At 45.8% G+C, this 24,931-nt stretch overlaps 1 protein-coding gene across 2 annotated transcripts in view; it reads left to right on the top strand.

The window, feature by feature from the left end:
* The window catches only part of PHEX (phosphate regulating endopeptidase X-linked), a 1,520,886-nt gene that overhangs the window by 1,307,632 nt on the left and 188,323 nt on the right, over nt 1–24,931 (top strand). For both annotated transcript variants that reach the window (XM_069639233.1, XM_069639232.1), the window contains exon 16: nt 3,781–3,835. In XM_069639233.1, the coding sequence (XP_069495334.1) occupies nt 3,781–3,835 (55 nt within the window). The remainder of the gene's footprint in view (nt 1–3,780; nt 3,836–24,931) is intronic.

Below are 24,931 nucleotides of genomic sequence, written 5' to 3'. Positions count from 1 at the left end.
GAGCGAGTAAAATGGTTTGCTCAAACTAAAATGAGGGCAGATTAGTGCCCTTTTAGATGTAACAAACACCCTTGCTTCCTCACAAGCTGGTGTATTTCATTACTCGAAAAACAGTCTATGAGAAAAAGGTTAAAAAAAGGTAGATGGCATAGCACATTACCACCTTGCCGTAGGTGTCATGGGACTGGAGCAGTCTGGGAAAGAACCCTTGGTTTTCTCTCCCTCTTGATCTAGAGTATGGTATGCCTCAGAACAGGGCACAACTTTAATGTCCAGTTCACGTGTAATGCATTTGTGATATACATCCAACGGGCACTTTCTTAGTTAAACTGAAGCTCTTGTGAGGAAGCGACGGTGTTTGTTACATCTAAAAGGGCACTAATCTGCCCTCATTTTAGTTTGAGCAAACCATTTTACATTGTCCCACTTTCCATGAGTATAAAGTCGATCCCACATGGGAAGTGGTGATTGTATTGTCTTTGTCTGTTTTTTGGAATGGGAATTCATCCCATTTCCTTCATTTGTGTCATTTTTAACCTGAGCAACCTAGGATCAGTGTGACAATCAATGGGCTATTAAAAATTGTCTATCCCATTAGATGCCACATGAGTTGTTTTAAAGAGAAAAATTGATCCTCTTTTTCTTCCTGGGTGAACTCTCTTTTTCCTTTCCCCTTGTTTTACTGGTAGTCTCCTCCGATTCAAGTCAATCTGGAAGAGAGTGGGTTGGGACTCTCAGGGTTGAATCCATTACACACCATAGACGTGGTAATTTCTTTCTTATTCTGTCACTATTAGACAGGCGTTGTAACACCGCAACCTAGCTGAGAGTGCACAGTAGGCAGGGATAGTACCTTGGTTTCGCTCTATCCTTATGTCTCCAGCCACAACCTTGTTCTATTCCTTACTTTTTATGAATAGACTTGAGTCCACCCCACAGTAAAAAAACTTTTTGGGCTTGGTTTTACTAACTTGACCTTGTCTTGGGTTCTCTGTTAGCTGCTGGTAGCTTTTACATAGTTGTGTGTTGCCTAATCTTTTTTGTGTGAAAGCAGATCTGAGTCATACCAAGAATTACACTTGGTGGCAGGATTCAGGCGCCACGGATCCTCATAACAGTGGCAAGGATATCCAGAGTGTTAAGAGAGGGAAAGGTGGAGGTTGGAAAGGGCTGTGTCAGGATGGGAGTCAGCCACAGGAATAGGTGGGGGGAGAGAAAGTGGAGGCAAAGGCGGCCACTGACACTCACTTCATAGGTCGAATGACCGCAAAGGAAGGTGGTGGTGCTGTGTCGGGCTTTGTCAAGTGAACAGGAAGCTTCAAGTGAGAAGAAAGAAGAACGTGGTCAATCAAGGAGAGAGGAGTAGTGACAGGAATAGAGAGGGGGATGTCTGATGAGATGCAGACATCCAAGGTGTGGCCAGCAGCGTGAGTCAGACCAGAGGGTAGAATGGAGAGGGAAAGGGAGTCACAAGGGTTGTGAAAAAGCTCAGAGGATTCTGCAAAGTCCAGGATGATGTTGAGATCCCGAAGGAAGAGAAGATGGGAGATAGAGGAAAGGAGACAAAAAGTGAGGTCAGCCCATTCAGAGAGAAAGAGGGTGACCTGGCCAGGGGGCCTGTAGATGGTGGACAAGGTCAGAGAGGGGCCAGGAGTGATAGAGAGCCTGAAGGCCAGGCATTCAAAGGAGGAATAGGTCTGAGTGGGGATGGTGGAAGTAGTGATCCACTCAGTAAAGATCAGGGTCAATCTGCCTCTGGGCCTATTGGGCCTGGGGTCAGAGAAGTTCTTGTAGCCATCGGAGAGGAGTGTGTCAAAGCTGTGACAGAGCTGGCCTTGAAACATGTTTCGGTACAAGTGAGAACATCTAGGTCCAAGAGTTCAAGGTGGCAGATGTCAGAGTAGTGTTTGACAGGAGAGAGAGAGCTGAGAGTAGCCATGTGGAGCAGGTTGCCACTTTTGGAATACTTCTGGGGCAGAGTACAGGGGAAAAGAGTACCCATTAGAAGTGGCAGAGGAGCCAGAGAGGTGGAGGGAGGAGGAGGCGGCAGAGGAGCCAGACAGGAGTGGATGGCAAGGGAGCCATAGAGGTGAAGGACAGAGGTGACAAAGGAGCCAGAGCAGTAGTGTATGGCACAGGATACAGAGCAGTAGAAGAAGGAGCATATGAGCCAGCAAAGTGGTAGAAGGAATAGCAGGAGGAGGAAGGAAGTTGATGAGAAGTTGATGAGGCGAAGGAGGCATCTATCAAATAGTGAGATTGGGCTGAGGGCCCTGGACCATGACAGTGCCGTTTTGATAGACATTAATGGGGACCAAGAGAACCTCACACCGGGTGCCACCGTTAATGGGAAAAGAGGAGGAAGAAGAGAGAAGTGTGACCATATGAAGGGTCCATAGGTCAGTGAAGAAACAACAAAGAGGATGTCGGTGAGCGTCTATCTGGAGGAAGCACTGACATAAGTGTCAGCGATGGAAAGGCCTGGATTGGAGACCAGGGTGACCTTGAGCTTCTTCCTACCAGTTTTAGTGAGAAGAGTAGGATAGGAGATAGAAAAGCAGTTAGAGAAGCCGGGGGAAATTGAGAGCACCATAGTTGGTGTGATAGAGGGAAGAGAAAGGGCAGGCTAGAGGAGGAGAAGAGAAGGAAACACTGCTTAGAGCTACGCCCCACATGGTGCACAAGGAGGGGAACTTGTGAAATATGGGTGGGGGATAAACCGAGGGAGCAACGGTTAACAGCAGAGCGCAGACGGCAGTGAGTAGAGAAAGCGGTGTGAGCCGACCAGGCTCAGCTGAACCTAGAGAGGAAAAAAGGCCTGGACGGCAACAGTAGTGATCACAGCTTAGGAGATAACCTAGAGAAGAGGAGAAAGGCTTAGTGGACACAGCACACTCAGGATCATTTGCCTAGAGGGGAGATGCAGAGAATGCAGGAGAATTACAACGCACAGTGATAGAGGCCAATACGTTCACCCAGACAGGGACAAATGCAGAACAAGCAGGGGAAAGCAGAGAAACAATGATGGAGGCCAAAACAATCACCTAAACGCGAAAAAATGTGCAAGATGCAAAAGAAATGCAGAGAAACAGTTGCAAAGACACAGAAAATCAAAGCAAGGCTACCTGTGAGGGACAGCCTAATGGCTGCCTAGAGACAGCGCAGGGCGAGATTTGCATTGAAATGGAAGTAAGCGCGAGGGAGGGCAGTTTAGTAGGACGCAGTAATAGCTGCATCTCCCACCAACACCTGTCTTACCTTGCGGTCGCTGCTGATCAATCGATGCGCTACATGCTCACACTCTGATTTCCGACACCTTTGTCTAAATAAGGGCTTTGCGTCGCACAACACTGCAGTCTTGTCCTGCGAGGGCTTTGCCGCAGAGGGTCCGATTCTTATTTCTTAAATGTTTGGATGCATGGGCGCAGCGCAATGTGCTACGTATCAATGGGCAGCGTCTATTGCGGTCCTGTGTCACACAACAAAGGCGTTGCAGTTACCACCCCTGGTAGCTCTCCTCCTCCTCGGCTTAAGAGTGGGAGCCGACCATCAGCAATTACGGCAAAAACAACAGCCACCATCACATCATTCTCAGTAATTGCAGGATGTGACCATGCCTGAGACGAACAAATAACTTGCTGAGCTTTCTCCCTGACTATAATGCATTATTTATCATATTTTTAGATGTATTGTCTTTTCCCACACTTAATCATATGTTCAATATAATGAAGAAAAAAACAGACTCCTTTTTAAGCATTATCTCTATTTGTATTTGTATAGGGTTCCCAGCCGGAGAGCTGCAGAAGCCATTTTTTTGGGGAAAGGAATACCCTCGGTAAGTGAGAAAGTTTAATTTAGAATGTTGAGATATAATTGACATTAAACACATTCACTCAACAATGACAATAGTCTCTTTCAGTCAGCCATTTAATTATCTCTGGACTTCACTAACACCTTTCATTTTTAGTTTATAACATTTTGATTTATTCAAACTCAGATTACAGATCAATCATCTCAATTACAATGAGAGATTAATAAATAATATAACATTTAAAATACAAACCATAATATGATACCTAGTAAGTATTAAATGATCAGAGTAAAAACCCTTTGAGACTGATGATGTAAGAAAGAAAAACAACGGGGGAGGGGAAGAGAAGAAAAAATGTACATCGAATTAATGGTGGAGTGAAGCGATAGCAAAGGATTCACTGCTATTAACATAAACATTTTTATCAATAAAATCCATAACTGCGTTAAATATTTGCATCATTTAAATACCCAACAAAGCATTGTCCTTTATTGTCATGCTTGAAAGAGATAGAGTCACTGCTATTAATGTAAACAATGTTATCAATAAAACTGCATAACAAAGTTATGAATAAAATACATAACTGAGTTAGATATTTGGATCATTTAAATAACTAACCAAGTATTCCCATTTCTTGTCATGCTTGGGCCCACCCACGTTAGCTTCAGGCCCCACTTGTTAGACAATCGTGGCTATGCCTACGCAAGGTGATCTGTCTTACAATTACCTTCTCACATTATCAGCTTTGTGCACCAAAATCCCTTTTAAGTTTTGGCTATAAGGTGGAACTTCAACAGCACCTACGAGCCCAATCTGTTGCATTAGAGTACAGCTAGGAAGGAGATGGCTTATGAGAAGGGACACACAACTTGTGAGTGTTGTTTGGTTATTTGCCACCCATTCCTAATTCCTATGGCCATTTCTGCCCAGCTACTGCCCCTCCCCACCCAAAACACACACCCCTGGGATCTCTTTGAGCTACCTTTATCTTTACATCAAACTTTGGCCTACCAGCATTGTTTCTAATCTGCCTACTCAGAGTTAGTGGCCTAATTGCAGCTGTGAAATGTGTTACTGGTGTAATACAAAACTCTTAACCAAGTGTGCCTGCAACCCCTTGATGTATACATGTTTCTTGCACTGAGGTCCTGTTAAAAACAAGCACTGATAAAGCCAACAGTTGTAGCTGTCTTCCCTATACTACTCACTCCAGACATGGGGCAGTATGAGAGCTATTAAGTCATGTGATTTAATTTGTCTATTATGTAAGGCAGATTCCCCACCTGCAAATGTACTGATGGTTTTGGGTACAATAACATCATTACATTTTATTGCGTGAATGTATTCTTTACATCTAATGATTTATTAAGTGGTCAACACTATGCCTCTCTATAAATAGTCTGCATCCTATGAAATATAAAGAAATCCTTTTCGTTACCTGACTATCTTTGGTCATTATTTGCCCAAACATTTTGTGGATGATGGCTGGAAAATGTCACAATAGTGATTTTCAAAAGAGAATTATTAATTAGTAACCAGTGTTGTTACTGTGATGACTGGGACATTTGCAATGTGGCAGCTTTAAAAAAGTAAATACTTCCACATCCTTGATTATTTCATATTTTAAAGAAAATGTGTTTTATGCCTGTTGTGCGCTCCATTCCTAGTTGGTCTAGCCCATGCACACATTTTCTATGACTACATTGAGTGGCCATGCCTATAAGACTTAACTATTGCCATGGGAACTGAGGCTAGGAGAGAGTTGGGGTGTGAAGTGGGACGCACATGATGTGTATATAGTTTGGATGTTTATCCACCCATTGACCACTCATGCCCATTCCCTATAACCATTCTCAACCACTACCATCCCCTTCCCATCTACAGCACCCTTCCCCAGGATATTTGTGAGCGAGCACTGTGCTTTTAAGGGAACACCTATGTTCGTTGTAGGCAGTATTCTGTAAGGTAATGGTTTATCTGCAAATGTAGAACCAGGAAATGTTAGTGCACACCACTCTTCAGATCTCAATAATTCAGAATTTTGAAACAATATCAAGGAGTCCTTAAGGTGCAGGGGAAGAATGGCAGTCCTGGCACAGAACCACCACACAATACAAAGGAGAAAAGAAGATCCTCCCGTCCCCTGCACACTTTCAAATACTGAACAAAACAGTACAAATTTCCATACAGAATTATCCACATTTTGTCCTAATAATTAGTCAATCAGGAAAACATCCATTCAATTTTTATAACAAAAAATCGAATGTTAATAACAATCGAAATCAAATAATACAATACACCAGTCCGCTTTTTTGGCTGACGCATTTCGAGGTAAAGACCGCTTCTTTTAAAAGTACTTATCAATCTTGTGCTCATTCAAAAGTGACTTACTGTCTAAGAAGCTAATCAATTTAGAAGAAGTGTATTTAATGAGCCACTGTAGATGTATGATCTCATTAAGCATGTTCAAATCATCTAATCATGGAACCAGCTGGATGTGACCCTATTAGGTTGCTAACAAGCATTCAATAGCCAATCTAGCAGAGTTACTCAAGGTTACTCAGGGTTAGTCCCTTCGCATGAAGTGTCACCATTGTTTAATCCCATTCACCCATTGGAATTAAATAGTATCAGTCAATGTTGCTCACCAATATTAGCTTCATGCCATGCACAAAGTTAGTGGGTGGAGTTATGCCACCGGACAATTCCCGGAGACAGGGAAGAGCCAAAAGGCATCTGTCAGGTGTCAGTGAAACTCATACTTAATGTACATCATATTTGTAGTCAAAGAGACGTTACCGACCTATCTTTAGACTTGTCTCAGCATACCCGTGCTCCTTAACGGAATCTGAGTGTGCCCACGGAGTTTCATTACCCTCCTGCTTGAATACATTGCTGTCGAAAACCACCACATATAGGTAGAGAACGCCTTATAAGTGATTGCAAGATATATGATATCGTACACATGTGTCTCTTTAAATGTAGACCACCCCCTGGTGCAATTCTTAACCAAGTGTTCATTCAGGCACTTGATATAGCCTCCCTCAATATGTGTGGCCTTGCATCGGCAACCTGAACTGAATTTCTTTAAATAACAAGCAACGACAAATCCAATAGTTTTGTGTCATGTAAATGCTTTAGATAGGCATTTGCCAAGCACTGCTATAATAGACTCAGGTGCAAACACAATTTGCCATCTGTTGCCATCTTATGGACAGAAACTACCATCATGGCAGGGCCTGGAAAATGTCTCTCCCAAGCCTACATAAAAGCCAAAACTGTTGGTATTGCCAATGCGTGCTTCTTTGATGTTGTCCTTCTTCCATACTTACTATTTTCCCCAAAACCTGCATTAGAAACATTGGCAAGTCCTATTTAATAATACCTGTGACACTTCTCCAATTAAGACTTTGCAGAACGTCCTTTCGACTGCCATTTCTACAAAAGACTGCCCCTTTTAAAAACGATGCACATTAAACACCCAAGCTGCAAACTGAGCAATAGGCTGAAAAGAAATGCGGGCGCGGGAAACATTAACCACGTCAAACAGATGTGGAACGAAGCGGGAGGTGGCCGACAGAAGACTCTGTTCACCTGACAGAAAAGAGCAGATTCTATAGTTGATTAAATGAAGTCCAAATACCGCCATAATTCACTCTGAGAAAACGAATGCGCCGCTTCCTATGACATTGCTTCTCCCACACAAACAGCCTCCTCAGAATTCATCCCTTCCCTGAGACCCGCTCCGCCTAATCCATTTTCACTCTCAGGAAAAATGCTGGAATCAATATTGAGGGAGCAGATAACACGCAATCTTAAAAGACAGAAAAATGAGAATAGCAGGACGTCACCGTTGAATCAGATCAGATCAATCAGAGCCCAGAAATGTGATTTGGAAAAAGCTGCTTCAAATGCTGCCAGTGCGATGCACTCCCATGTAGCATGCTAAAGTGCTTCATGCGTGCGGGTGCCCTGATAATTAAACACACCGACATTCAGGGCACACCATGTGGGGTTTCTAAGATGCCCGCCTCAACCGTAGCTTATTTTGTAAATAAATAAGCGCTAAGGTCTTAATATTTTCTGGCATGCCTGTGCCACATCTGGGAGGCAGCTCGCTGCCCGATGACACGCACTGCTGCCCCCAATGTCAACATATTTGGGGTTGCAGCTGCAACTCCCGCTGGCTCATTGAGAGGTGAAGTGTACACCAACCCTGGGCAAAATAATACAACATAACATAGTAGTTGTGTCTTGAAATGAGACACCAAGGGCCTTATTTACAAAGCTGTTTTTCAGTGGGAAAACTCCCTTCAAAAACACTGTAAATCAGGCCCCAGATGCTTAACTGTCTCTTTAAAACAATGTGCTTGTCATCAATTTCCTCTGTTTTATAGGTTGCAAGTGGGACATTTGAACTGTGGATTCACAGAAATAGAACGAACGTGTTTTATCCATACAGATGCACACATGCAGAGATAACCATAACTAAACTGATTAATTTCCCTGGAACAGCCCCTCAGCAAGATCCTTCATAGATCGTCAGTCAGCGCTCACGCTTCTCCTGGCAGTGGCCTTTTTCCTGGCCCTGCCCCTCTGGTGGTGCTTTTGGCTGGTGACTCTCCTGTTGTACTTCCTGTTCTAGGTACCCCAATGCCCTACTAATGGCACTGCTGTCCATGGTCGGACTGGGCCATACGATTGTCTCAGACACCAATGAAAAAGTGTCCCACAGTTGCAAATGACAATTCATTCCTTTTGTGACACTGTTTGAATAGTAACCACAGGAGAGTTGTTTGATAACGTGTGATGGAAATTGTGCATTTAAAGAATATTTATTCAGCAACACTGGTCAAAACTACTAGCTTCATGGTGAAGTAACTCATCAAACTGGCCCATATTGGCCAAAAAAGTGGCCCACGTTGACCCAAAAAACACCAGCTTTTTGTGTTTTTGGTGCGGCCATGGCCTCTTCCTCTATAAGCCAGTCCGATCCTGCTGGTGAATACATGGCACCAATGGCATCCATGTATCAGTCTGTGTTCAGCATGTGCCTGAGTGTTAGTGCACTCCACGATGGCAATGCCAGAAGAAAACATGAATCCACCATAGTATCACCTTCAGGGGTAATGCCCAAACAGACCGAAACCCATGAATAATGATGCTGGAGACACTACGATGGACTGCTAGTGCCCATTGAAAACCACTGCCCCTCCCCCAGCAGGTGGTGTACTGGGCATCTTCCACAAACAATATGAGCACACAAAGGCCACCAGCAGAATAGGAACAGTAACGTGAACTTTAAAAAAAATCAACAGTCATGTTTTTCACTGTCCTTTCTACCTGGTGTAGGTAACTAAGGCTATCTGCAATTAACCTGGTGCATGACACCTGTGAGGAACCTTAGTAAACTGCAGGAGGTAGCCTATGATGAGCCACACAAGAGGATCATAACATGCATTGATCAAATATTTAGACTGCTAAAGGAAAGATTCGGGTGCCTCCACCAGACAGGTGGGGCACTCATGAACAGCCAATAAAAGTTGGAAAAATCGTTGTCATATGCACAATGTTTTGCAACGGATAATGTCCCCCTGGCTCTGAGGAAGAAGCTGCAGCTAACAACATGACACCACAGGATAAAAGTGAGAACGTGAGAGAAGGACTCATTGTCCACCAGGGCGTAATAGACAATTATGTTTGATTCCACACACATGCACCTGTAATTCCACTGAAACCTTTAACTAAATTCACATGCACACACCTTGTGGTGTGCAGTTAGTTACATGGATGGGTCTACTACTTCTTCCTCTTGACACCTTTTTGACTTGGAGTGGTGGGATGAGGAAGGCACTGCTGCGTGCGCCTTGGTGGTGTAATTGAAATGAGTAATTGTATCACCTGAGGGGAGCCCTGTTGCCCGCCATAGTGTTTGTGTAACATTTGGTTGAACACACTGTTCATAGATGCCTTGCAGCTACCGACCTCTTGCACTTGTTGCTGTGGGGCCAGGCCACCATCAGCTGTTGGAGTTGTGCCATTTATTTTGTGGGTTGCATGTCTTTGGCTGACATGTGTTGTGTATACATGAGTGTGGTGCATACTGCCAACATGGGGCGGTTGATGTACTATGATTTGACGGAGTAAGTTAAGCAGGTATACGTTGAAAGGGGATGGTCTCTGGCAAACTGTAAGCTTTACAATTAAGAGGTAGTTTAGACAGAAGTGCAGACAGTGGACCCTGAATTAAGAAGTGATTATTTAAAAGTCTCGCCTGAATCCACTGTATTTACAGTGTCAAAAAGCTGTAATAATGTTCTGTGAATTAAAGCATCTGGAAATGTTAACTCCCTGACAGGACAAGCCAAACATGCCAGCATTTCCTAAAGCAGTGAATTCAAGTGGTTCTATAATAATGATTAAAGGATACAGTGCAGATGATTTAGGGGACGATGAGTTAGTTAGGTGTTCCTTATTGAAAGAAAACCTAGTAGCATTAAACGTGAACTATTTTCATCTGACTGACATTTCTGCTGTGAGTTGGACGAAAACATAGCAGGTTGAGTCAAATGATACAGGAGTGATATTTACATTGGTAAAGTGGAAAAGGAAGGAGTCATTTATCTCAAACTTATATACATGTATGTGTGAGGATGGCGCAATCACAGATCCATGCCTGAAGAGTGGAAGACTGGCAAACGGAATACTACTATATGGAGCAGTATAACATTATTCAATCAAAATATTTTTATTTGGATAAACATCCATTTAACAGGCACAACAAATACACACAGTAGACCAGGGGTGCACAACTGATTTTGACAGAGGGCCGAAAGTACCTTACATGAGGGCTATAGTGGGCCGAAAAGTAAAAGTGGGCGGGGCGGTAGGCGGGACATGTCAGGAGGCTTTTTCAACCCCCAATTTGTATTAAACACATGGAAAAAGATGTTTTTGAGGGGTAACGATTTTTATTGCATTTCAAACTTACATTTTGTACTACACATTTTCCATTGCTATCATTTATTTCGATTTAGTTATTGTATATCGTCTGTTTAATTAAATTATATATATTTTATTGACCCTTGATTGGACATTCCGTTATTTTGGACTGCTATAGTTTGCTGTTTGGGTTACCCAAGAGGAGTATGGCCTTCGTTGAGTCAGGTTTCCTCAAATAAGCAAAGGATGTACATCTCCTAACTGTGCCTGTTTTAGCTTCATTATTGAGTTCACTCTTGGAGTGCAACACTATGCCCCATGGCTCCCATCCCCAACCAAACACTATGCCCCATGGCCCCCACCCCAACCAAACACTATGCCCCATGGCCCCCACCCCAACCAAACACTATGCCCCATGGCCCCCACCTCCAACCAAACACTATGCCCCCTGTCCCTCACCCCCAACCAAACACTATGCCCCATGGCCCCCTCACCCCCCTAACCCCCAACCAAACACTATGCCCCATGGGCCCCTCACCCCAACCAAACACTATGCCCCATGGCCCCCACCCCAACCAAACACTATGCCCCATGGCCCCCACCTCCAACCAAACACTATGCCCCCTGTCCCTCACCCCCAACCAAACACTATGCCCCATGGCCCCCTCACCCCCCTAGCCCCCAACCAAACACTATGCCCCATGGGCCCCTCACCCCCAACCAAACACTATGCCCCATGGCCCCCACCCCAACCAAACACTATGCCCCATGGCCCCCACCCCAACCAAACACTATGCCCCATGGCCCCCACCTCCAACCAAACACTATGCCCCCTGTCCCTCACCCCCAACCAAACACTATGCCCCATGGCCCCCTCACCCCCCTAACCCCCAACCAAACACTATGCCCCATGGGCCCCTCACCCCCAACCAAACACTATGCCCCATGACCCCCACCCCAACCAAACACTATGCCCCATGGCCCCCACCCCCAACCAAACACTATGCCCCCTGTCCCTCACCCCCCAAGCAAACACTATGCCCCCTGTCCCTCACCCCAACCAAACACTATGCCCCATGGCCCCCTCACCCCCTAACCCCCAACCAAACACTATGCCCCATGGCTCCCAACCAAACACTATGCCCCCTGTCCCTCACCCCCCAAGCAAACACTATGCCCCCTGCCCCTCACACTCAACCAAACACTATGCCCCATGGCCCCCTCACCCCCCTAACCCCCAACCAAACACTATGCCCCATGGGCCCCTCACCCACAACCAAACACTATGCCCCATGGCCCCCACCCCAACCAAACACTATGCCCCATGTCCCTCACCCCCAACCAAACACTATGCCCCATGGCCCCCTCACCCCCAACCAAACACTATGCCCCATGGCCCCCTCACCCCCAACCAAACACTATGCCCCATGGCTCCCACCCCCAACTTAACACTATGCCCCCTGTCCCTCACCCCCCAACCAAACACTATGCCCCCTATCCCTCACCCCCAACCAAACACTATGCCCCATGGCCCCCTCACCCAAACCAAACACTATGCCCCATGGCCCCCTCACCCCCAACCAAACACTATACCCCAAACACACTCTCAAGCATGCACCCATACAGACCCGAACCCCCGCCCCCAACGCAGCACACACATTCTCAAGCATGAACCCATACAGACCCGAACCCCCGCCCCCAACGCAGCACACACATTCTCAAGCATGAACCCATACAGACCCGAACCCCCCGCCCCCAACGCAGCACACACATTCTCAAGCATGCACCCATACAGACCCGAACCCCCCACCCCCCAACTCAGCACACAAACATGCACCCATACAGACCCGAACCCCCCACCCCCCAACTCAGCACACAAACATGCACCCATACAGACCCGAACCCCCCACCCCCCAACTCAGCACACACACATGCACCCTTACAGACCCGAACCCCCCACCCCCCAACTCAGTAGACACACATGCACCCTTACAGACCCGGACCCCCACCCCCCAACTCAGCACACACACATGCACCCATACAGACCCGAACCCCCCACCCCCCAACTCAGCACACACACATGCACCCATACAGACCTGAACCCCCACCCCCCAAATCAGCACACACACAGACCCGAACCCCCCCCAACCCCAACTTAGCACACACACAAACATGCACCCTTACAGACCCGAACCCCCCACCCCCAACTCAGTACACACACATGCACCCTTACAGACCCGGACCCCCACCCCCCAACTCAGCACACACACATGCACCCATACAGACCCGAACCCCCCACCCCCCAACTCAGCACACACACATGCACCCATACAGACCTGAACCCCCACCCCCCAAATCAGCACACACACAGACCCGAACCCCCCCAACCCCAACTCAGCACACACACAAACATGCACACACACAGACCCGAACCCCCACCCCCCAACTCAGCACACACACATGCACCCATACAGACCCGAACCCCCCACCCCCCAACTCAGCACACAAACATGCACCCATACAGACCCGAACCCCCCACCCCCCAACTCAGCACACACACATGCACCCTTACAGACCCGAACCCCCCACCCCCCAACTCAGTAGACACACATGCACCCTTACAGACCCGGACCCCCACCCCCCAACTCAGCACACACACATGCACCCATACAGACCCGAACCCCCCACCCCCCAACTCAGCACACACACATGCACCCATACAGACCTGAACCCCCACCCCCCAAATCAGCACACACACAGACCCGAACCCCCCCAACCCCAACTCAGCACACACACAAACATGCACCCATACAGACCCGAACCGCCACCCCCCCAACTCAGCACACACACAAACATTCAAATCAAAACATTCATACACATCCGACACCCACCCCCACCCCCGCATTTCAACATACACACAAAATACATTCAAATACAAACATTCACACACATCAGACACACCCCCCACCCCCGCATCTCAACATACACACAAAATACATTCAAATCAAAACATTCATACACATCCGACACCCCTCCCACCCCCGCATCTCAACATACACACAAAATACATTCAAATCAAAACATTCATACACATCCGACACCCCTCCCACCCCCGCATCTCAACATACGCACAAAATACATTAAAATTCCAACATTCATACACATCCGACACCCCCCCACCCCCGCATCTCAACATACACACAAAATACATTCAACTCAAAACATTCATACACATCCGACACCCCTCCCACCCCCGCATCTCAACATACGCACAAAATACATTAAAATTCCAACATTCATACACATCCGAAACCCCCCCACCCCCGCATCTCAACATACACATAAAATGCATTCAAATTCCAACATTCATACACATCCGACACCCATCCCAGCATCTCAACACACACACAAAATACATTCAAATTCCAACATTCATACACATCCGACACTCCCCCATCCCCCCCATCGCAACATACACACACAAACATAAAGTAAAACAGACCCGACACACAAACGCAAACAGACCACTTACCGGAGACGTGCTGGAAGGCAGGTAAGCGGCAGGTAAGCAGGAACGCTGGAATCGTACTACGGCTGGCGTGGTCCAAGGCTGAAATGCCTTCCGGCATCAAGCCTTATGGACCACGCCAGCCGTAGTGCTGGCCCTCCATTGGGTCAGCACACACACACTACGTGGCTCGTAGGAGCAACGTGGTGCATGTGTGCTGAGCCAATGACGGCCAGTGTTTTGTCCGGCCCGGAAGACAACAAAGACTTTCCTAATGGAGGGCGGCCACAGGCCGCCCTCCATTAGGAAAGTCTTTGTGCCTCGCGGGCCGGACAAAAGAGCATGGCGGGCCGCAACTGGCCCGCGGGCCGTATGTTGTGCACCCATGCAGTAGACCAATTAAAACTACCAGAACTATACAACGCTCATTTTTCCTAACATTTATTATAATCATTTTCATCAATGAAATATTAGATATATTCATAAACTGACTCTGGGAAAGTGTGGCGATTCACACTGAATACTTGGCCAGAGCTTTTCTCAGATCCATGGCCTGCTTTACAAAAGTCCACAAAGCCCAGGCCACAAATAATGAATCAGCAGACAGAAGGCAATGTAAAGCTGGACGGCATTGCTGACAATGAGCCCGCCTAAGCACAGGAAGAATTTGATTTTGTCTAATATGACCATATGCTGGGAAAAAAACATTACCAAATGCAAGGCATCTTCAACAGCATCCCCACACATTGGACAGCTTGAAGTGTCTGCGAAGCCTTTCCAGCTAGTGGTGTCAGCTCTTACCCGTAAACAGTTCAATCAACTGCGGCTAATCAGCCAACCTTCAATAATGAAACAAATCCATGAGTCCTCCGTTATATTCTCATTATTTGTATGTAGCATGTCCTACAGTATAGATTGCATTACACTCGCAGTTGCTTACTCAACTTTCATAGAGTGAGCAAGAACTGTTTCTGGGCTAAGGGTATTGTGATCACTCTGCTAAACACCACACAATTCTCCCCGAGTTTCCCCTACTATTCAACCAAAACTCTCATTCTAAATATTGTACCTGCCTGACCATCACCACTCATTCCAACTTGACAAAATGCTCTACTTTGCATGTTCAATCTATAAGCTCCCCCACTCTTCTTCCATGTTCCTTCACCTTCTCCTTTCTGGGTGGCTATTGATGAGGAATGGATCCCTGTTCACATAACTATTCCTTGTTTTCAAGTCCATTCATGGGCTTGCCTCTCCCATACCTGGCCAACATTATCCAGACGTACTCCCCTCCACCCCCATGTAAACTCTGTTCTATCACACTGCTAAATTCCGCTGTTTCCTGCCTACTCTGTACACACATTCTCATATTGTCACTCCTCCGCCTGCCCCTAACCACTGGAATGCCATACTTCTCAATGTAAAAAAAAGAAAAGGACCATCAACTTCTTTAAATCAGCAATACATCTCCACTGCATGGGTCTAGATAGAGCACTGTGAACACAAATCTCCATTACTCCCCTCCTTAACTACCATCTCACTACCATCTCTGCACCGTAATCCTTATACATTATTTTACATTTCCAGATGCACTGGATTATTTCGCACATGTCATGTGTCTTGTCCTATATCTGGCCTATGTATCCCACCTTTACTAATATCAAATGGCCAGTCTCTCAGTATCATTTACTCTTTTGAATGGCTTCTTTACAGTATTTGCCCATCTACTGTTGACTCTATTGTAGTGTTTCTGGTCGAATTAAATAAGCACAAGTAAATGAAAATATGGTCAAATCGATACCCCTACTCGTATCTTCCCACCTTGAGGCTAAATTATGGAATTCTGGAGCAAGGTTATTGACAGTCTAATCTGGGTCACTGGGTCTGTGGTTGGAGTTAAGGAGTATACTATATTCACCAAAGAACTAAACGATTGCAACAGATTTTTTCAGCCCCCCTCCCAGGCATCTGGCTCAGACCCAAAAAAGCAATGACAGCTCTTCTCATGTCCACAGCACCCCACTTGGGAGCAGGCTGACCCTGCACAGTTAAGTTTGGCGGCCACGTTTCATGGACTCATGGGTGATTTTTGTAGTCTCCTCAGGCTTCCGCCTTCTCGTCCCATTCCCTCCCCCTGTTCCAACCCCCTTCCACAGATCGGGACTCCTTCACTCTTGGCAGAGATACATTCCCTTGTGGAGAACAAGGTGGTGGAGGAGGTTCCTCGCCCTCAGTAGGAGCAGGGCATTTACTGCTGCATCTTTGCCATTCAAAAGAAGAACCAGGCGGGCCTGCGAGTGGTCCTGGATCTTTCCTTCCAAAACCTTTACCTATCTCAGCAGATGCTCAAAATGGTGACGTCAGTGCTTATAGCAGAGACACTGTGTGGGGGAATTAGGCGTACTTTCTGGGTCTGAAAGATGTATATTTACACGTCCCCATAGAGCAGTCTCATTGGTCCTTCCTCAGGTTCCGGGTGATGGGCTTGCAGTTTCAATGCATGGTTCTACCTTTCGGCCTGAATTCATCGCCAAGGGTATTCACAAGACTGATGGACGCGGTGGCCACCCTGCTCAGGTCTGAGTGCCTCCATGAATATCCTTACCCCGTTGACTGTTTAGTCCAAGGGGGGGTCCCCGGAGCAGTTCAGGTACTCAGCTGCCAGACTCATGACTACACTCTGCGAACTGGGTTTCTCAATCAACTACCAAAAGTCTCATCACTTCCCTACACAAACACTGGTGTTTCTGTGGCTGCTGTCGGATACACAGAAGCAGAAGGTGTTCCCCAGGGGTGAGAAGGTGGCAGCGATCAAATCTTCTGTTGCTTACTTGCTCAGCAGAACAGTAACTACGGCCTGGTGATACAAGCACCTGCTTGGAGTACTGGCTGCATGTCTCCTGGCTATCCCTTACACTGTGCTATGAAGGAGGAGGCCGCAGCTCCATATTCTGGCCATATTCATAGTCGGGTCATTAAGGAGCCCCGGTCACTACATCCGCGCACCTGCTGCCTGCAGCTGGACCTCACGTGGTGGGAGCAGGATGCAAACCTCATGGTGGACAGACCATTCAGACCGCCTCCTACGGATCACACTATGACTACAGACTCCTCACTTCCAGGGTGGGGCGCTACCCTGGGGTCACATTCAGTACACAGACTGTGGTCAAAGACTGACCAACAAAATCACATCAACTGGCTGGAAATTATGGCCATTTGGCTCGCACTCAAGGCATTCCTCCCATTAATTAGGAGCAGTGTGGTTTGCATTTGTACGGACAACTCTACCTGCATGTATTACCTAAACAAGCAGTGGGGCACCAGATCCCCACTCCTATGCGGGCTGGTCCTCAGCATCTGGGAGTGGGCAATAGCACAAGACACCTGGATCTTGCAGTGCATCTGCTGGGAGAATCAAACCTCGATGTGGACAGACTTAGCCAGATCGGCACGGACAACTATGAGTGGAAACTGAATGAGAGAGTCCTTCAAGAGATTTTCAGCAGGTGGGGTCACCTGGTCACAGACCTATTTGCGATGGATATCAACTGGCTTGTCAGCAGTTTGTATCCTGGGAGGAACGGGGTGCGGCTCCCTCTAGGAGGAGCTCCAGATACCCTGGGAACGGAGGTGTGCGTACACGTTCCCTCCTACCCCTCTCACCCACAAATTTGTTTTCAAGATCAGACAGTCCCGGGGGCTACATCTCATCCTCATAGCCCTGCAGTGACAAGCCAGGCCTTGGCTTTCAGAACTTCGGTAGATGTCAGTCCAGCCAGAAGTCCCTCTCCCACTTGGTAAGGGCCCACTCCCGGTGCAGCTGGGGGGGGGGGGGTACTTCAATCTTGCCCAGAGAGGCTAGACTAGCAGAATGGTACCTGGGAAGGTGACTCTCCAATACCTCCAGGCTACTCGAAAGCATTACAAGAGCAAATTGTCCAGGTTCTGCTTCTGGTCCAAGGAAAATGGAGTGGACCTGCTATCCTGCATGCTGGACCAGGTGTTGTCTTATTTGGTTTATTTAGCCAGATCAGGGGTCCAGGTTGACACCTGCAGAACATACATAGCAGCCATTGGCACATACAGAAACTCAGACAGGTTTAACTTCTCCTCAGCCAAACAAGTAGTGATGAGGCATCTAGAGGGGTTAAGCAGGCTTTAACCTCCTGTCAGACACCCACACCCAGTCTGGGATCTCAACATTGTTCTGAGCGCCCTGGAGCACAAACCATTTGAGCCATGGCAACAGTGGACATCAAATCAGTCATGCTCAAAACAGCACTACTAGTGGGGCTTACTTCAGCTTGCAGAGTTAGCGAGATTCACACTCTGGTGGCTTCACAAAGATGTTTCAATGGGAAAAGGTTGTGCTCCGCACTCACCCCAGATTCCTACCAAAGGTGGTCTCTCTTTCCACATTACTAAAGAGATTGTGCTCCCCACTTTCTTTCAAAACCTCAAGGAAGACGCTGAGAAGGCTCTCCACTGTATAGACATCAGAAGGGTTCCTTGTAATTTCATCGCAGGATGTTTTTTCGCTGTTTTATTTACAGCAAATCTTTTAACGAAAAAACCCATCAAATTTGTTTTAAGTTTATTTTTGGGGGTCCCCCCCAACCCCTCATTCCCTTTCAGTTTTTATCTGTTCACAAACACCCACATCCCATTTATATAATTTTCTAACCCCCCCAAAAACCAAAAGAAATTAGATGGGTTTTTTCATTAAAGAAATCACGGTAATTGCAAAGGGATGAGGGAGGGGGACTGTGGGATCTTGACATGCTATATAATTTGCTTTGGTAATATTTGGACGGTTGCTACCCTGCCTGGATTTAAAATAAACATACTTGGAAAAAAAAACATTTCACAGTAAAAAAACACACGAAAAACTGACACCTTCTTGGAAGCTCAAGGCCTGGGGAGCAAGTGTCCAAAGCTTTAATAGCTAGATGGATGACTGCTGCCATACAGGAGGCATACAAGGCTCAGCGCAAAGTATCTCCAAGGGGCATGCACGTTCACGCCATCAGGGCCAAGGCAGCGACTTTTGCCTTCCAACGTCACGTACCATGGCAAGTGTTCAGCAGGGTGACAACATGGGCCACTCCATCAGCCTTCTGCAAGCACTACTGTCCAGGCTGTCCTCCATAATCTGTTTACCTAGAGTCTCCAGCTTTCCTCCCCAGGGCAGTTGTATCAGTTGTAGTCACTCATACGTTTTGGAGGAAAGGAGACAGGACGTAGAAGTCATTCAGTGTTACTCACCAGAGCGACTAACATATTCCTAGTCCATAGTCCCCTTTCCTCCATACGTCCAACCATCCTTCCCCTAAAAAAGAATTAGCGAGGTTGAACAGTTTAATACAGCTGATGCATCAAAGGGGACTGAGGTGGAGCGCCTGTGGGCGGGGTTTAGGGAGCGCATGATCCCAGGGCTTCACCCCCACGTGCGTATACATCTAAAGGGAATGTGTCATTTTTCTGGTGAAAAAGAGTTCTGTTCCCATCCCTAGCAAGGGGCGCCCATTCAGGATGGAGGAGCGGTACTATGGACTACGAGTAGGTTAGTCACTCCGTTGAGTAACACTTAATTTCCTGTTCCCTTCACTTCCTCTGGAGCAAGGCACTTTGGGTGTGGCATCATAAGGTCAAATTCCACCAAATTCAAGGGCAAGGATTAGACCCCTAAAGCAGGCTAGCTTTAGTCCAATCCCCCGATGTATTTTGCCTATAAATGAAGGGGTCTCCCACCTCTTCTTTGAAGTATCTTTGGCTCATCACCAGACTTTGCTGAGAGAGCAGTCCTCCAGTTTTGAGGTGAAGGCAGGGTTCCAAGGCAGAGACAGCTCTGTCCCCTCACCATCCCCATGGACCATTGGGGATTATCTGCTGCTCACAGTGTGGGACTCACAGCAACCTAAGAAGTGACCTGCTGCTGGAACAAGACCACCTCTCTGCCAGCCACAGCGGTACCCAGGACCTCACAGTGTTGGAGGACCCCTGAAGTTGTGTACCAGCCTTCCCTGTGTTTGAGAGCATGAGAACAGAACTCATCTTGTCCCTGAGCCCCTGAATTGGGGCTGACAGCACCATGAGAGCCAAGACAGCAGAGATCCTAGTGTTCTTCACCATTCAACTACTTTCAGCATGCTTCAAGAACTGTTTAGCACATTTGAACCAGCATGACTTTCTTTTGCTGCCTTTTCTTTTCTCCTTATCTTTGCACAGCACCAAGAACTCTTGCTGATGCTTCTGAACCACCAATAACCGCAAAGAAGGTACAATTGACTGATGACTGCACCCTTGATCAATTTTTGGACCCTAGAGACTCGTTAGGTCAATTTGAACCCTTTTGCTCAAAGGTACACCTGATTCATTTGCCAGAGTGCTGCACCTTCTATCTCTGCTTAGTCTGTGTTCTTTCCTCAGGGTTAGGCTTTTTGTAGTGTTTTTCTAGTTAGTTATTAATGTACATGGTTTGCTTAATTAAAGCGTATGTTTTTTTTAATATAAACTTGATTGGATATTACTTTTTCTTGGACTGTTATACTTCACTGTTTAGGGTGCTACTGAACCACATTCACAAACCTTCTAAGAGTATAGCCTTCCCTTGGCCGATGGTACAACAAAAGGCAAAGGAGGTATATCTCTTGACTTTGCCTGTTATACCTTTATGATTGTGTTGGCTCTTGGTTTGTAGAAGTGTGCGGCTCAAATGGGTGTGTTTGCCTCTACTCATCCTTGTACTCCTGCAAATTCTTTTTCATAATTCATGAAACATATCATGAACAAACTTTCCTAACAATTGTACCCTAAGGGCACCCGTTTCCTGGCAGAAAATGATCATGATGAGATGTTTCAAGTTTTCCTGTTGTCCTCTTGATTACATAAGCAACATCATCTTAACACTTTGGGCATATCGTACAGCATCCTACTACCTGTAATGTATATAACAGGTCCAATTTGAATCGAGCAACATCTCTGTAGATTGTTTATCTAGGAATTATTTTAAATATCCAAGTACAGTGCTAAATATTCTAGTAGTATTACAGTATTCTGCACATAATGCATGTTTCCTCAGAAGATCATTTTGTTTTTGCCAATCGTAAGTCCTAAGTAGCCATTTGAAATTTCTAGGATTATTAGTCAGAAACTCTTTGGAGGTCCCAATTTCATTATAAAGACAGGCTTGCCATACACTATTTCATGAAAACAGGGGAGTTGCTCTTCCTTAAAATAACATTCAGGACCTCAAAAAGACAACCCCTCCTCGGATTTAAGATTGTATGCAAAAGCATCCATTTTTTTTTAAACGTCACCAATGAGTAAATAGATTGGATGCCCAACTCACCACGAAGGGAAGCAACTGGAACACACCTGGGCACATTCAGATATTTCTTCCTTATTTGACCATCAAAAAGATTGACATTTTTCTCTTCAGTTCCTTCCAATATTTCCAAGCCATAGGTAATGGCCGGAATTATGTTTGACTTATAACATTTTTATAATGGACCAGGAAAAATGAGCACTATTTAAATGTAATGTTCCTCATTTGGGCTATTAAAGGACATCGTGTATTTTGAAAGACTTTGAAGACTGAGTTTGTCTCAAGTTTGCCGGAAATCAAGAACCTCAGATAAGTACAAAAACAAGCCAACCTTATTTTTTGTCCCTCCACATACCAATTAGTTCCAAGTAATTTTTGGGATCTATTAATTATCATGACTGCAGTTTTGTCAATTGTAATCTTTAAATTATTCTCATTAACGTTACTATTCAGTTGGTCCATTGTTATCTATAGGCCCACTTTCATACAATCAAGTGACACAATATCATCTGCATAAATCAAAGCGTCTACATGTTGATGACCTAGTTTGGGCAGGAAATGATTGCACTCCTCTAGCTCATCTAACAAATCTGAAAGCATAGATTAAACAATGTGGGGTCCAGGACCCAACCCTCGTGTAAACCTACACCCGTTTTGATTTCCAGACACAGAGAGTGTCTTGGGTGTTCAATCATACTTTAATACATGTCTATGTGAAGCTCTACAATAATCATTAGCATTCCCTTTAGTATACCCCAACCATGACTTTATTTTGTATATCCCATTGTGTTGGATATGTGTCTCACATCTGTTCAAGGTGCTGCTTGTACCATTTCCATCCATACTCTTGAAAGTATTTTAATGGCCAGAATGGCTTCCTTGTCAAGTGCTATCACAGATCATGACTTTCTTTCTAGTGGTGGTCACTCCTGCTTTGAATCAGGACTAATTATAAGGAATACTTTGTCTAAATCTAGCATTTTCTCCTGGGATCCCCTTCTTCCAATCTCTTGTGTGGGTCACTGTAAAGATGGGTTGTTGTCCAGGTTCTCTAAAGTATTTTTTCAGGACTTTCATTGCATGTGGCTTTGACCATGCTAGTTGTATCCCATTGTGATGCTAAGGTAGACATATCTATTGATGTCCAACATATGAGTGAATTGGTGCATGGATATTTTAGGCAAGCCCTTATCATTGCACATCAAAAATCAGTCCTGCTAATATTGGGTCATCCAACAGTCTAGAAATCAAAGTGTAGTCAGCAGCAAGATATTATTGACATTTTAGCAAAGAGAAGTTGCTAAGACTGCCCTGAGTGAATGGCAACAACCATGTATTTTTGGGACGCTCACAACTACTTCCCCCCCTCCCTCACTGGTTGCTCAGCCTCTTTTCTCCCACTGCCCTTTGGGGCATCCCTGTTGTATGCTGCCCCAAAAGCCTTCTGTGGATTAATATGAAACTTGATGCGCTTCTTGATTTGATTTTACTAAACTGCTTTGCACTTACCTTGCGGCCCACCTGGTTCCCTTCAGCTGGCACTTACCCTCACCCCTCCATTGCACTTACTTGATTTCAATTCCCAAGGCTTTGAAGAACCGTTTCCCCTCCTCTTACCCTTTCCCTCTTAGGGCTTTTATGTAGTGAGTGCAGTCACAGCTGGTTCCTTATAAATCATCAATTAATACATAAACAAATGCATGTTTTTGCTGCAATAAAAGCAGTACAAACTAATCACATCTTTCAAAGTTGAATAATGGAGCCACATGACTAAACCGTCCTTGCTGTAAGGTCCTCCGGCTCTAATGATATATCAACCTTCCAATTAGCAGTCACTGTGATACTCTCTGTGACATGACGAAACGGTGTTTCAGTGAGAAACCAAAGATATAACACATTGCATTGATCAATGTTCTAAGTAATGTTAAAGACATTAATCCAGGTCTAAGATAGTGTGTATCATGTGGTGAAGTTTCCACAGAGCACATAATATATCTTGAAGAGCAAACGTCACTTTTTCATCTTTTCTATCATGTGACTAGACTTGCAGCATCACGGGAAAATCAGAAGGGCAGAGAGAAAGGGATCACCATCAATATGAGGTGGAGTCTCTGCTAAGATTGGTGCAGTCCAAGAGGGAGCAGAAGTGGAGCATTCACACCGCCAAGTGAGTGAAAGAGAATGCCTGCCAATCTCTGAGATTGAAGAAAGGGCAGTGACACAGAGGTAAGGAGACGTCACCATGCAAAAGAGGGCTAGAATGCAGAGCCACCAGAGAGGGGCCAGGTAAAACAAGTGATGTACCCTTCCATAGGCCTCTAATTGCTGAGCTTCCACTGGAGAAGAAAGCTCTACCAAGGCTGAGAAATCTTTCCACATGGAAATTGAGAGTTTGTTTGAGCTGAGGTAGTGAAAAGCTAACAGTGAAGACCCAGCACCCAGGAGGAGAAGAAGCCCTAGGTGCTGAGCAAGAGTGTGCACCCAGATGCTGGAGTGGTGACCTCCAGAGCCAGACCATGTAGGAGATGCTGAGGTCAAGCCATTAGGTGGGAGAAGTGTTGCATTGTGGGTATTTAAATCTACATTAAAGGTAAGGTTAAATGGCCATAGTTTATTCCGGTTTCTAAGCTGTTTAGTGTTATCAACCACTGTAGACCAGGCTAATTCAAAGAGCAGCATGCATTCAATGAAATATCTTAATTGAATTGGTTAGAATTCCAATTAATTCAAAGAAAGAATATACATTAATACCAGTTTACTACTTCCTATATGCTTCCACAGCAGAACACATCTTCCACTTCCTGTCTGGTCAAATATTGCAGGTTCTGCTTACACTTTGAGGTCGGTGAGCCAGGTGAGGCTTGGACGAGCCCGGGTCTAGTGGCTCACTTAATGTTGACTCAAATTTCAAGCCACTTACAATGGCAAGTACCTGTCACAAAAGTTTAAAAACTATTCTTGCCTTGCTGGGTGCAGTTACGTTTTACTTAATGTCTGGTCCCACCCCTAGCACAGAGCTTTGCTTTGGGTGCCTCCTCAATATTCAGCAGCTCTCTTGGTCATTAGAAGGAACACATACTACACAAACCAGTGGGCGTGTCAGGGACTCGCAAACAACCTTTGAATATTTCTCATTGCTATCAGTGGGCACATATAAGCGCAGAGCAGCCATGTTGAGTGGGGAGCAGTACATTGTCCGTAAGTAGGGCTCCTAAGTGTGTGAATGTTGAGTGATAAGTACTGCTGAAGTGCATTTGCACCTAAAAGGAACCCATTCGTCCCTCCACAGTGGCACATATCTCTGGGCTTCTTTACAGGAACATAATACGGATCCCTTTTTAAT

Source organism: Ambystoma mexicanum, chromosome 7q (genome assembly GCF_040938575.1).
Source record: "Ambystoma mexicanum isolate Mex_15411 chromosome 7q, UKY_AmexF1_1, whole genome shotgun sequence".
NCBI lineage: Eukaryota > Metazoa > Chordata > Amphibia > Caudata > Ambystomatidae > Ambystoma > Ambystoma mexicanum.
This window is presented reverse-complemented; position numbering and strand designations above follow the sequence as displayed.